Source organism: Echinops telfairi, unplaced genomic scaffold (assembly GCF_000313985.2).
Source record: "Echinops telfairi isolate 266 unplaced genomic scaffold, ASM31398v2 ScPeMD7_655;HRSCAF=1070, whole genome shotgun sequence".
Taxonomy (NCBI): Eukaryota; Metazoa; Chordata; class Mammalia; order Afrosoricida; family Tenrecidae; genus Echinops; species Echinops telfairi.
The window spans coordinates 4,157,437-4,170,646 of NW_022104553.1; the positions used below are offsets into that span (position 1 = coordinate 4,157,437).

A 13,210-nucleotide genomic window follows, 5' to 3' on the forward strand; every position below is an offset into this window, starting at 1 on the left:
TGCATGGTCTAAAAATAAAGAAATATGTGTTGATAGTTACCTTTCACTAAACTTGCTCAATATGTATGTTGATTAAATAATCCAAGAAGCTGGACTGTATAAAGAACACGAAGAACATATCATTAGCAATCTATAACATGCAACAACACAACCTTGCATGACAAAAAGAAGCGGACTTGAAACACATACTGATGAAGGTGAAAGGCTACAGATTTCAATATGGATCACACCTCCATAAGAGAAAACAAAAATCTTCACAACTGGACCAATAAGCAGCATCATGATAAATGGAAACAAGTTTGAGATTGTCAACAATGTCATTTTTCTTGGAACCACAATCAACGATGATGGGATTAGTAATCAAGGAATCAAACAACACAGTGCATTGGACATATCTGCCACAAAACACCTCTTTAAAGTGTTAGTGAGCAAAGATGTTGCTTTCAGGACTAAGGTGGACCTGACCCAAGCCATGATATTTTCCGTTGTCTCATATGCATGCAACAGTCAGACTAGGAATAAAAAAGACCAGAAAAGAATTGATACCTTTGAATTGGCAAAGAATAGTGAGCATATGGCAGATTACCAAAGAATGGATAAATCTCTCTTGAAAGAATAATATAGCCATATAAGCAAAGGGGTTAGACGCAATTTCACTTACTTTAAACATGCTACCAGGAGGGACCAGTCCGTGGTCCCTTGAATATCATGCCAGAAAAAGAGGAAGATCCCTAACAAGACTCGGTGGCTGCCACAAGACTCAAGCATAACAAGGACTGTGAGTATGGTGCAGGACCCGTCCGTATTTCATTTTCTTGTACATAGTGTCGCTATGAGTCATAGCACCATGATGGCATCTAACCACAACAATCCCAAGTCCATTTTCATCTATCCAAGTCCTTCCTACTTGTCGCCGTATACCACATACAACTAACAAAGGAATACAGCAATGCTGGCAGTAGTTTGAGACCCACGAGATGTATTGAACTCAGGATCTTCAGAACCATAAACTTAAAAACGTAATGCTATTGAATCGATGCTGACTCATTGCGACCTTTTAGAACAGGCTAGAACTATGCCTGTGAATTTCCAAGACTGTAACTCTTTATGGGAGTAGAAAGCCCCTGCCTTCCTCCCGAGGGGCAACTAGTGGTTTTGAACTGATCTTGCAGTTAGCAGCCCAATGTATGACACCATCAGAATTACAAGATAATTTACATAACTCAATATAAACACACAAATATTACTTTTTCTTGTGAGGTAGGTGAACGTTAACTTATATTGTTTAAACCACTAAGTTTGTGATGATTTGCTAGAGCGGTGGTGAAGAACAAACATGCGGGATTACTGGGTATATTGAAATTCCAGGAAAGCAAAGCAAAGTGAGTTTTGTTGGTTTAAGATACCTTGGGTGAGGAAAGAGACTTGAAAAACTTAAAATCCTGTTCCACCTCAAAGGCCTTGGGAGGTGTACGTTTGAAAAGCAAAGACATTGAGCTCATTTTTCTCCATCTGCATATAAATATATAAGAAAATATTAATGATATGTTCTACTTTTATTCTACTAACCAAATATTCATTTGTCCTCTCATTCTCAAATTCCCTGCCTCCTTTGGCAGCAGTTAGAAGCACACTTCCTCTATACTTAATTCATATTCCATCTGGCTTCCTTGACATTCCTCTACCGAAGACATTTCTAATGAGTCTGAACATTCCATGTAGTTAATTAAATTCATTACTAGCTATTAGGGCAAAATCTGTTACAAAACCCATCTATTCCTTTTATGAGGCTCAGTATATCTGTTGTTGTACCTGTTAGGTACAGTCAAGTTGGTGCTGATGCATGTCCACCCTATGTATGACAAAACACTACCCAGGTCTGTGCCATCCTCAACATTGTTGTCATGCTTGAACCCACTGCTGCAGCACAGCATCAGTCCATCTCGGGGTCTTCCTGATGTCTTTCACTTTACCAAACAGGACAATCCTTTTCCAGGGGCTGATCTCTCCTGATAAAATGCCAGAAATCTGTGAGACAAAGTCTAAGGAGCTTCACTTCTAAGGAGCACTCTGGCTGTACCTCTCCCAAGACAGATTTGTTTGTTGTTTTGGCAGGCCATGAAAGTTTCAATATTCTTCACCAGCACCATAACTCAAATGTATGGACTCTTTGTTGGTCTTCCTTATTCAGTGTCCAATGTTAGCATGCATGTGAAGTGACTCACAATGCCATGGCGTGGGTGAAGCACACCTTACTCAGAATAATGGTCTTGGGCAGCAGATTTGGTCTCTTGTGCTTCCATGAGCATTGGCTGTGGATCCAGGCAAGATGAAATCTTTGATAACTTCAATCCTCATAACTGAATACATTAGAATGCATTGTGTTAAATATTACCCCAAACGCACTGCCATCGAGTTGATTGTGGCTCATAGCAGGACCCCTTGAGACAGAGTAGAACTGCTCCTTTGGATTTCTGAGACTTTACCTTTTTAAAGGAGCAGAAAGCATCATCGTTCGCTTGCAGAGCAGCTGGTGGGTCCAAACCACTGACCTTGTTAGCAGCTCATGATTTAGCCCCCTACTCATGATCACCTTTCCCTTGACAAACAAGCAAACCCACGAAATGGACAAACACCTTTTAAACACTAGAGCTGTCTATCTTCCTTAAAAATGATCTAGCTCTCATCTAGCCAGCCAAGATACTGAAAGAAAAGACCAAGATTAAGAAGGTGGCCCCTGGGTCCATAGCCATTAAGAAGTCGAAGGCCAATAAGGTGGTGAATATCCTGTTTGAAGAGGCCCAAGAACGTTGGCATTTGGGCACGTCATCCAGCCCACGAGGGATCTCACTTGCTATGTCAGGTGGGCCCACTATATCTGGCTGCAACAGCAGGCAATCCTCTACAAGAGGCTTCAAGTGCCCCCTTCCATCAACCAGTTCGCTCAGGCCCTGGATCGCCCATAGGTATAGGCCAGAGACAAAGCAAGGAAAGAAGCAGAAATTGCTGGCCCAGGCAGAGATTAAAGCTGCTGGCAATGGGAATGTCCTACCAAGAGACTGCCCATCCTGCAGCCAGGGTCAATCAATACTGTCACCACACTGGTGAAGACCAAGAAGTTTCAGCCGGTGGTAACTGCACGATGTGGACCCTGTCAAGCTGGTGTCTTCCTGCTATCCTTATGTCATAAAATGGGCCGGCCTGGCTGAAATCGCAAAGACCTGTCCCACTTTCACCTTCACATAGGTGAACTTGGAAGACAAAGGAGCTCTGTTTAACTTGGTGAAAGCCATCAGGACCAACTGCAATGACAGCTATGATGAAGTCTGTCAATGCTGAGGCAGCAAAATTCTGGGTCCCAAATCAGTGGTTTGCATGACCAGTGGTTTGCTGGAAATGGTCAAGACCATGGAATTTGCCACCAAGCTGGCTAGTGCACATGGCTGGTTTTCTGTACATAAATATAAAATTAGTAATGTATACATTATCAAAGGTTCATGAGGGAAAAAGGGCAGGGGAGGGAGAAAATGAGCTGATACCAAGGGCTCAATTAGAAAGAAAATGTTTTGAAAATGATGATGGCAACCTATGTACAAATGTGCTTGACATAATGGATGGATGGTGATTAGACCTGTAAGAGCCCCAATAAAATGATTGAGAAAAAAAGAAAGAACATGAGAACATAAAATAAATAAATAAAATTAATTCTTCAGCCTTGCTATATTTGTCATCATGGGATGGGATATGCATATCTCTGAGGGTCTATGAGAGAAAGCATTTATTGAGAGCTGTGTGAAGGCTGAGTGTCTGTAATTTGTGTGGCAGTCCAATTGGGAAAGCCCAGGAACTGAATCAGCTGGCTTACTGGGAAAGAAAGGCATGCTCTCTGAGTAGGGAACTTCATTCTTACCACATGGCCCAACAGGAACCCTTGAAAATGCGTTTTCTGTATCTTCCTAACTTTTCAGCTAATAAATGTGCCATATCTAATGTTTAATTTTTATTATCGTATGTGACCTCTCTACCTTGTTTCCTTGCTACCATTCTTTTTTTTTCCTTTTTTAACATTTTATTAGCTCATACAACTGTTATCCCAATCCATACACACATCAATTGTGTAAAGCGCATTTGTACATCGTTTCTCAAAACATTTTCTCTCCACTTAAACCCCAGACATTAGGTCCTCCTCCTTGCTACCATTCTATTGACACTTTCTTTTCTCTTGATTTACATCGTGTCACCCTTTCCAGGTATTCTTTCCAACAACCTGGTTCTTCTTTGTCAATCTTTTACACTGCTTTTCTCTTCCTTGACCAGATCTTGCAAGAATATTGCTTCTTCACATCTTCCTGAGTTTTCTGCCTTTCTTACTTTATACACATTTAAGTGAAAATATACTATCCTGGTGACTCCAGAATTCCTTAGTTTTCTGTTTTTCTTATTTTATACATATGATCAGAGTGACTTATTTCAGTGAAAAGATACCATGCTGATGACTTCAAATTTTTTATCTATAGCTCTGACCTCTTTTTGAAGCTTCTAACAGATACATTTCAGGGCTCATTAAATACCTTCATTTTGTTGTCCTCACACCTCAGACTCTGTCCAACACCAAATTAATGATATTTTTCTTCAGACCTATTTTTTACTTTTGTGAATCCTGCCATAATGAATCCTATAAAATTTTAAATTATTTTGTTGGTACATAAAAATTCCATTATGATGACTCCTCTAAGATTCTCTTGCTATTATTCCAATCATATCCTCCCCACTGAAGCCCAAGCCTCAAAATAATGTATGCAGTATTCACGGTCTTTCATGTATCCATAGTCTATGCTTAGACAATAGCCTCTTTGGTTTTCTTCCTTTGAAGAAATGCTATTCCTCTTTCTGTGATTATCCAAAAAATTAAATATTCTCAGCAGCATTACTATAGTGAATTATAGTCTGGGTAGTTCTCCCTTCCAATAGACTTTAAATAATTCAATTCCCCATGCCCAGTACAGTGTCACAGTATCAATATAGTTTAATTCTTGTCTGGCCATATACATAGAGGCCAATGGTCTTACCTTGCCCGGTCAAATATCAGAGGATATTCATATTTTTGCTTCTTCTCTATGAACTTACTTTCTTCTTTAATTTCTATGGGATATTCATTAACATCACAAGGTAAAATGAAATCAGTTGCATGTGCTAAATCAAATATCCTTCGCTGTCCAAAGTATCCACAGTAATGACCATTGAGGGCCTGCCAGAGCCTAAGGGAAGACAAAGGTAGAGAAAAGAAAGTCATTGAGGAATTCAGTGAAAGTTATTTTGTTCATTGAATCACTTTATGTAAGTTTTAACTGGTCTATCAGGGGCATCAAACATAAGTCCAGGGCTTTTCTAATTAAGTGCTGTGGGCTTAATTACTAGAAGCATTTTCATTACTTAGAACTTTAATAGTCCAAACCACTTGGGAAATGTTAGTGTTTGAATCTATACATCTAATATTCATTTGTCAAAATGAAGAAACAAGAACATATTTTCCTGGACAATACTGGCCATTTAAGCTAATTAGAACCCACCTGACAGCTTAGAAATTGAATTAAGCTTTGGAATGGGTTCACTTTCTGTTTCAGCATCACTAGAGCTTATAGCAGACACATGGTGATGCCTTTACTATTAGCAAACAATGCCCAGTCTTGATCCTCAACTCTTAGTATTGTGAAAATACCATAATTTATACCATTGAGTTCTGAAATAGAATGGTAAAATAATGCAAATCTATATGCATTACTCATCAGCAAGTTGCTCAAAGACATATTTTTGAAATGCCCAAATAGTTTAAAACAAAAAGAGTATCATTAGTACACGTCATAATGTCCTAGGCAATTAATATGAACGTGTTTTATCCTTGACATATATTTTTAATAAATAATTTTATTGGAGGCTCTTACAGCTCTTATAACAATCTATACATTAATTATCTGTAGCACATTTGTACACATGATGCCTTAATCATTTTCAAACATTTTATTTCTACTTGAGCCCTTGGTATGAGCTCCACATTTTCACTCCCTCACCCCATGACCCCTTGATGAATGATAAGTTATTATTATTTTTCATATCTTACACTGTCCACTGCCATGGCATGTTATAATCCTCTTCCTGGTGTCTTTACATAGTAAAATGAACCAACACTTTAGACATTAGAGATTCCAAGAGTTAGAGGGGTAAGACACTAACTAAAACAATTCAATATGCGTTACTCTGGTCTGGCTTCAGATATGAACTGAAGAAACGTCTGATCTTGTTTTGCAGGGCTTACTATTCCATGTGGAACCCTGCCTTTCTGACTCATTTCCTGCTCTCCACCTCTGGATCTCAAAGAACAACAACAACAAAATACCAATTCATAGTGACCCTGTAGGACAAGGTCGAAGGGCTTAGATTTTCCAAGACTATAAATATTTATGGGAGCAAACAGCCTCATCTTTTTCCTGAAGAGTGGCTGGTGAGTTTGAACTACCAACCTTGGGGCTACTCAAAACTCTTTACCATCAGATTAGTTCCAACTTATAGTGATCCTGTAGGACAGGGTAGAACTTCCCCTGTGAGTTTCTGAGACTTTAACTTTTGATGGGAGTAGATAGCCTTAGCATTCTCTTGTGGGGTGGCTGGTTTGGGGCTACTAGCCCAACATTTAACCCATTATGCCACCAATGTCTTTAGTTATGCTGAATCTCACTAAGCCTCTCTGAAATTTTGTCTTCAGACTGGCCCAGTTTTTGGTGATGATTTAAATCTTAATTGGGCAAAGGATGTAGTTTAGTTGTGGAAAGCTCCGTTCTAAGATAGCTATTAATAAAGATAAGAAATGATAATCCTTCAGTGGCAGGAATCATAATTTCTACATAGCAACAATAACTGGTTTGAACAGTAAATGACAAAAGGTACCGGCACACATAGTGTATGTGCGTGTGTGTGCCCTAGTGTGCACAAGTGCCATTAGTTCTCCAGTTCATACTTCTGCTGTTTGTTAGAGACGTGAAAACTAAGATAAGGCAGAGACCAAAGGGACCAAATCATGAATCATTTTTTTAAAGATGAAACTTTGTGTTCTTAATATTTTCTACAAATAAAAGTCAGGTTCTCTTTCTAAGAGAGAAAAAAGCTCTGCTTGACCCCAGGAGGACCTACCCCACAGACTCATCTTGAACTCTGCATTCCTAAATGTGTGCCCCCATTCTTCTACACTCTATAATGCTACCTCTTTTAGTGCTTTCTTTCTTAATGGAATGACACCAACCTAGTTGTATATGGTGGTCATTCTTAAAACTCTTATCGCTTATCACCCCTTTCCAGTTAAAATTCACATCGTGTGCTTCCTAGATAGCTTTCAAATCCATACCACCTATTTTCATCACTATTGCCACTGCCTAGCAGGAACTGTTATATTTCAAAGATTTCGAGCTGTTTTTCTTGATTCCACGTTTGAGGCTCTGTGATCCATTCCCCTACACTTTATCTTTTAAAGATGTAAATTAGATCTCATAACTCTCTTGCTTTCTCACAAGATAAAGATCTATATCTTTCACAATGCCCAATCAACATGTATGACCTGGGCTCACCTAACTCTAGCTTCAAACTCACACAGCTAATTAATTACTAGAGCCAATATTAGAACCAAAGATTATTGCATTCCAGTTCAGTGTCTTTTAAACAAAATAAAACACTGCTTATTTTCAAATTTATTATGTTTGAACTCTCAAATACATCTTTCCACTTCTCTTGATTTTACCTAGAAGATAAGATCTATACCATAATGTTAGGAAATAATATGTAATAAGCATTTTCTCAAAAAATGTTATGACATTTCTTTTTTTTGTATGTGCCTTTTTGTATTCTGTACATACATGTTAAGCATAATCTAGGTAATTAAAAACAAGTAGAATTTGTAGAATCAATCACATCATCAATGAAATACTTGGTTCAATTTTACCTTTTAAAAGATTTTTTCCCTATTCTTTTTCTATGACTTCTGACCCCATATTCCCTTCTGTGGCTTTCCCTGGGCATGAATCTGTCTTTCCGGGCTTACTCTCTCGCTTAATTCTTTTAAATAACTCTACAAAGCCCACTTTTCTTAGATGTACTCACGAACTTTTCTAACACAGAGATAAGGGTTACATGAGGAGGCACCACTTTTGGACACAGAAAATAATTCTAAAACTCTGACTATCTTCTCAAAGCCTTTTTCACAAATATTACCCACCCCCATTTTGGGGGAAAAATGAAAAAGAATTTAGGCTATATAGCTAAACTTTAGCTAAAATCCCTTACTCCTTGTACTTTAACCCTGCGTTCGCAGGGTGAAGGTCCATACCTTACTGAGCCATCGATGGAAGCAGTCAGTACCACTTGTTTGTCTTCTATGTAGATTACCTGAACAATTTCTAAAGCATGCGCACGCCAGGAAAGAAGCTGCTTGAATTTCTAAATAGCAACAATAAAACATAACCCTTGGAATAAGTGTGAACTAATCAAAATTCAACTTTCAATAAAATTGTCTGTATAGAACCAAGCATAAAGTACATGGTACAGACTTCTCTACATGACCAGTATGTATAGTTAAATCCTTACCCTCGATTAGCAATCTTCTTGCAGCTACTCCTCAGGAGAAAGACAGGATTTTCTACACCAGTAAAGAGTTACTATCCTGGAAACCCACAGGACAGTTCTCCCCTGCCCTGAAGAGTTTCTCTGCCCCGCAGAGTTGCATAGACTTAATGGCATTTTGAGTCTTACTTTTTAACTAAAATTCCAATTTTGAAGGTTAATTAATTAATTACTATGAAGAGTTATTAATCCATTCTTTACACCATGTACAGAAACAAACTCCAGATAGATCAAAGACCTAAATATAAATCACACAATTGTTAAGACTATCAATGAATAAATAGGGACAAACTTAAAGACTCCAATACAAGGCTAAAACACACTACTGAACAAATGAAAAATACCCATAATATGAAATAAAGAACTGGGACCTACAAAACACACATTTATGCACAACAAAAGACTTCATCCAAAAAGTCAACAGAGACTGCATAGAGTGGAAAAAATATTCAGTAATAATACAGTAGATAAAGGGATGAATTATTAAAGGGTTAGGAAGGACAAAAAATGGAGGGTTTAGAATGAAAATAAATAAACAAATAAAATTATTGCTTCATGGAGAAAAAAAACAAACAAACCCAGATCCTTGTCCATCAATTCTAAATATTTGTTGGAGTGGCTACAAAGTTAAGAAAAGTGAAACAGAGGTGAACCTGGAGTCTTTAATGACATTTTAAGTAAGTTCATTTCAAACTTAAAACAATATTTATTAATCTGTACATCATTGTCTTAAGCTGGGTTCTGTAGAGAAGCAAAATTCATGATATATATATTATATTCATTCAGATTTTAACAAAAGTTAAGCACAATTCCCTCTAAATTTCTTAGCCTTCAAACTTAATTCCTTTTAGTTGCTCTTATAAAGATTAATAATATATTTTAGAATTGGGTTGTGACAATTTTTCATCAGCTTTAATCATAGAGCATAATACTAAGAGACATCCTAAGGAATCTCCTGTAATCCAGTCATATTCTTCTTTGCATGACATTCATCCAATTTCCACTTGGCAATCAGGAGTAGTTACACCAGCCAATGTAATAATAACACCAGCCAATATAATCCATTTTTCTATGGATCCAGAAGCATGAACAACATGATATGGATGAGTGGCATTCTTACCTTCCTCTTCAATGGACTAAATATTGTGTCTCCAGGTGAGAGTATTCCTCCTTTTGAAACGATGACCTCCAGACCCATAGAACATAGGGTTCTAGGGACTGCAAACAAAAATTTTGTGTGTAGGTCGCTAGTGGTAATAATAAGTCATGTCACTCCCATTTCTACAATTTGGTGCCTGTACCCATGCAGTGGAGAAACAAGTGGCAAATGGAGAAACAACACTGGATGCCAGTTTAGCATATATGTGGTCACCTAGAGAACATTGCCCTAACCCTGCAAAGTATTTCCATATAGCTAGTGCCATAATTGTGTCTTTAGAAGGCCACTGAGGGAGAGACAAGATGACAACCCACTGACACAATCTGTCCAATCCCTCTAGAATAGAGACCAGAAAAACAGAGAGATATGCACATATGATAATCCTGGAGCTTTGAACAGCAGAGGAGAAAGAGAATAAGATAAAATAACAACTGGGAAGGAAGACAGAATAAAAAGAGTGGTAAAGGAGAGGCAGTGAAGGGCCCCATCCTGCATCTGTCCATTTTGGAATACATAATGCAGCACACATTGGGGCAAGGAGAACCCAAATCAGTATTGGGACAGAGACACAGTGTGGCCATAACCTAAGTGAAACAAACTGAGCTGAATACAGGCTGGACCTGGGAGAGGAGAATGTAGTAACATAGGCAAGAATTGTTATGTTACATAGAACAGCGGAGCAAAGTGGGAGCCAGTAAAAGGGTCAAAATGACTCATTAAAAGAGAGCCCAGACATTTGGGTTGAGGGTTCAAATGGAGAAGGCTTGTAGAGTGGCAGTTGGAGATGTTGGATTCCAGGCAACTTCCCTCCAACCCCCACACCAGTGAGTCTGGGCAGGAATTGGATAATTGCCTTTTCCTGCCCCAAAGTATACCAGGTTCAAAACAGTTCGACTAAGACCTTTTATTTAAAGGTAATGTCTTAAAAACAAACAAACAAACAAACAAACAAAAGAAACCACTTCTCCTGCCTTGTCAGGGTATACCAGCCCCTAACACATCATCACGGGTCAGTAGGCACAATGGTACAGCGATAATAAGTAAAGATTATAATAAAGTCATAGAGAGCATGAGAGATAGAAGAGAGATGGAAATAATGGAATTAGACACATTTCATGGTAGCATGCTCACCTCAGCCTCACTTGGTGGTCCATGTTGAGAGAGAGATGTATTGCTAACCAAGGCTTTTATATTCTCTGGGGACGTGCAAGCCCCCTAATTATAGGTGAAGACATATGCCACAGGAAAGGATTGTGCTATAGGTAATACAGTAATGGGAGGGGGGTGATCTAGGGGTATCAACATAATAGGAAGGGGAGATATTGGGGGTACACATATGACAAGTTGGGTGGATCCTAGATTCAGGATGGCAGCCTAACTATGGATGTCACTGAGCCAGTTTGACCTGTTCTCTGGTCCACCATAGAAACCATTATCAGTAGGGTGTAAACCCCACCTACAGGGACCAGACTAATGGCCGCAAGCCTTTAGGGAAAAGAAGCCCATTGTCCTTAACAGCAGGGAGTGGGCCCTACCTGTGGTAGGACCAGACAGTAGTCTGGCAACTGACTGCCTTCTGGGAGGTAACTTGACAATCATTTACCATTAGCTGCAAGCAGTGTCCAAAGTCTAACATATATTTAGGGGATACGACTTGAGAGAAATCTTTCTGTTTCCCACACCTGGCTTTCCTATCATATCTTCCTGGTAACCAGGGATTACTCTCTCCCACATTCTGACTAAGCCAGTAGCAAGGGAAAAACCCCCACTTTCTTGATGCCTAATAGGTATGTTCAAGCCACCGTATGCTAGCATCAGTTCCCAAATGAACCAAGCTGTGTGGCACATCCCAATTCTTGTGCCTAGCTTCTGCTGCCAGGCTCCTGCCCCAAAGACAGGAACAAGCCAATGCAAACTGTGGATGAAAGAAGAATGAAGAAAATTAAAGATACATGGAAGCAATTAATCTAATGAATTAATGGACCACATAAATATCAGTTTCCACAACCTTGGGACAAGAAAAACTACAAGGTGGTGTCCAGCCATTACCACAACTGCTCTGAAAGGGCTCATATTAGAAGCCTTCCCTGAATATTGTTCCTTTATAGAGTGAGAGATAAATATAAGGGGAAATATTCAAAATCATAAAAAAGACAAGGTATATTGGTCAAATAGAGACTAGTGGAATCCAAATCATGGCCTTTTGTATTTGACGTAGTTATCAATCAGGTTTGGAAATGACTTGACACCAGTGGTTTAATTTTCCAGCAAAACCATAAAACCGTCTATTGAAAATAACCAGTGAGGTATACACACCTCAAAATAATCAGCCACTTGAGATCCAAAGGGGAGCATTTACTCAGAACGGTTAAAAAGAGGAATGGAAACAGGGAACAGGAAGGAAGTGGAATAAGTGTTATAACAGAGTAAGATAGTAATCAATGAAATGAAACAAAGCATGCATGAATTGTTGAATGCAATACTGATCTCTCTAAACTTTCACTTAACTCATAGGAGAAAGTTAAAAAAATTTTTTTGAGAATGAATAAAGGCAGATTGCAAGAACTTTCTGGGTTTTTCATCCTTGTCTTTTTGTTGTTTATTTTTAACTTTTGTCCCCTTTTTTTCTCCCTTCGTACTGATTTGTTTTCTCCCTTTCTTTTTCCCTTGTCATTTATTTCTACCCATATTTTCCATTCCTCACGCCACCTTTCCCCCTTAGTTTTCTTCTTCTGTCCTATGTGATGAGAAGACGATATTTTCATCCAGCTAGTCAGCCATGTGTACCACACCATGGATAAAACATGCTCTTTCCACCTGAAGCTGCTTTTCATGACCAGGGAGCAGACACATTCGTAAAAAACCCACCAGTTACTCTGCCAATCTGGATACAAGAGAGGAATGAACCACTGATACCATATTACCAAATCATCCGTACCTATGTGGATATATAAAAGCCAAGCAAATTTAAAATTAGAATGTAACAAACACACAATTAACAAATGAATACAACATCTACAAAATGTTTCAGAAACAGCAAGTTAAATATAAAAGCAAATAAAGATGGTGCAAATAGCAAGGAACTATCCCTAGTACAAAGCATGAAAGAAAACAAATTCTAAAACCAAAACTCACAGAAATTGAGTTGATACCAATTCATGGCTACCCTGTAGTCCAGGGTGAAATTTCCCCTTTGGATTTTCTAAAAAAAATCATTTTATTGGGGGCTTGTACAACTCATCACAATCTATACATACATCCATTGTGTCAAGCACATTTGTACATTTGTTGCCATCATCATTCTCAAAACATTCACTTTCTACTTGAGCCCTTGATATCAGCTCCTCATTTTTCCCTTCCCTTCCTTCCCCACCATCCCCCCCTCAT

At 38.6% G+C, this 13,210-nt stretch overlaps 1 protein-coding gene and 1 pseudogene across 1 annotated transcript in view; one reads left to right on the plus strand and one right to left on the minus strand.

Moving 5' to 3' along the window:
* WDR64 (WD repeat domain 64) overlaps positions 1–13,210 on the minus strand; it is a 253,246-nt gene that overhangs the window by 26,768 nt on the left and 213,268 nt on the right. The window contains exons 23-25 of the mRNA XM_030886170.1: positions 8,372–8,481; positions 5,070–5,258; positions 1,407–1,512 (exon numbers count right to left, since the gene is read on the minus strand). Of these exons, the coding sequence (XP_030742030.1) occupies positions 1,407–1,512; positions 5,070–5,258; positions 8,372–8,481 (405 nt within the window). The remainder of the gene's footprint in view (positions 1–1,406; positions 1,513–5,069; positions 5,259–8,371; positions 8,482–13,210) is intronic.
* Positions 2,232–4,353, plus strand: LOC115870306 (annotated as a pseudogene).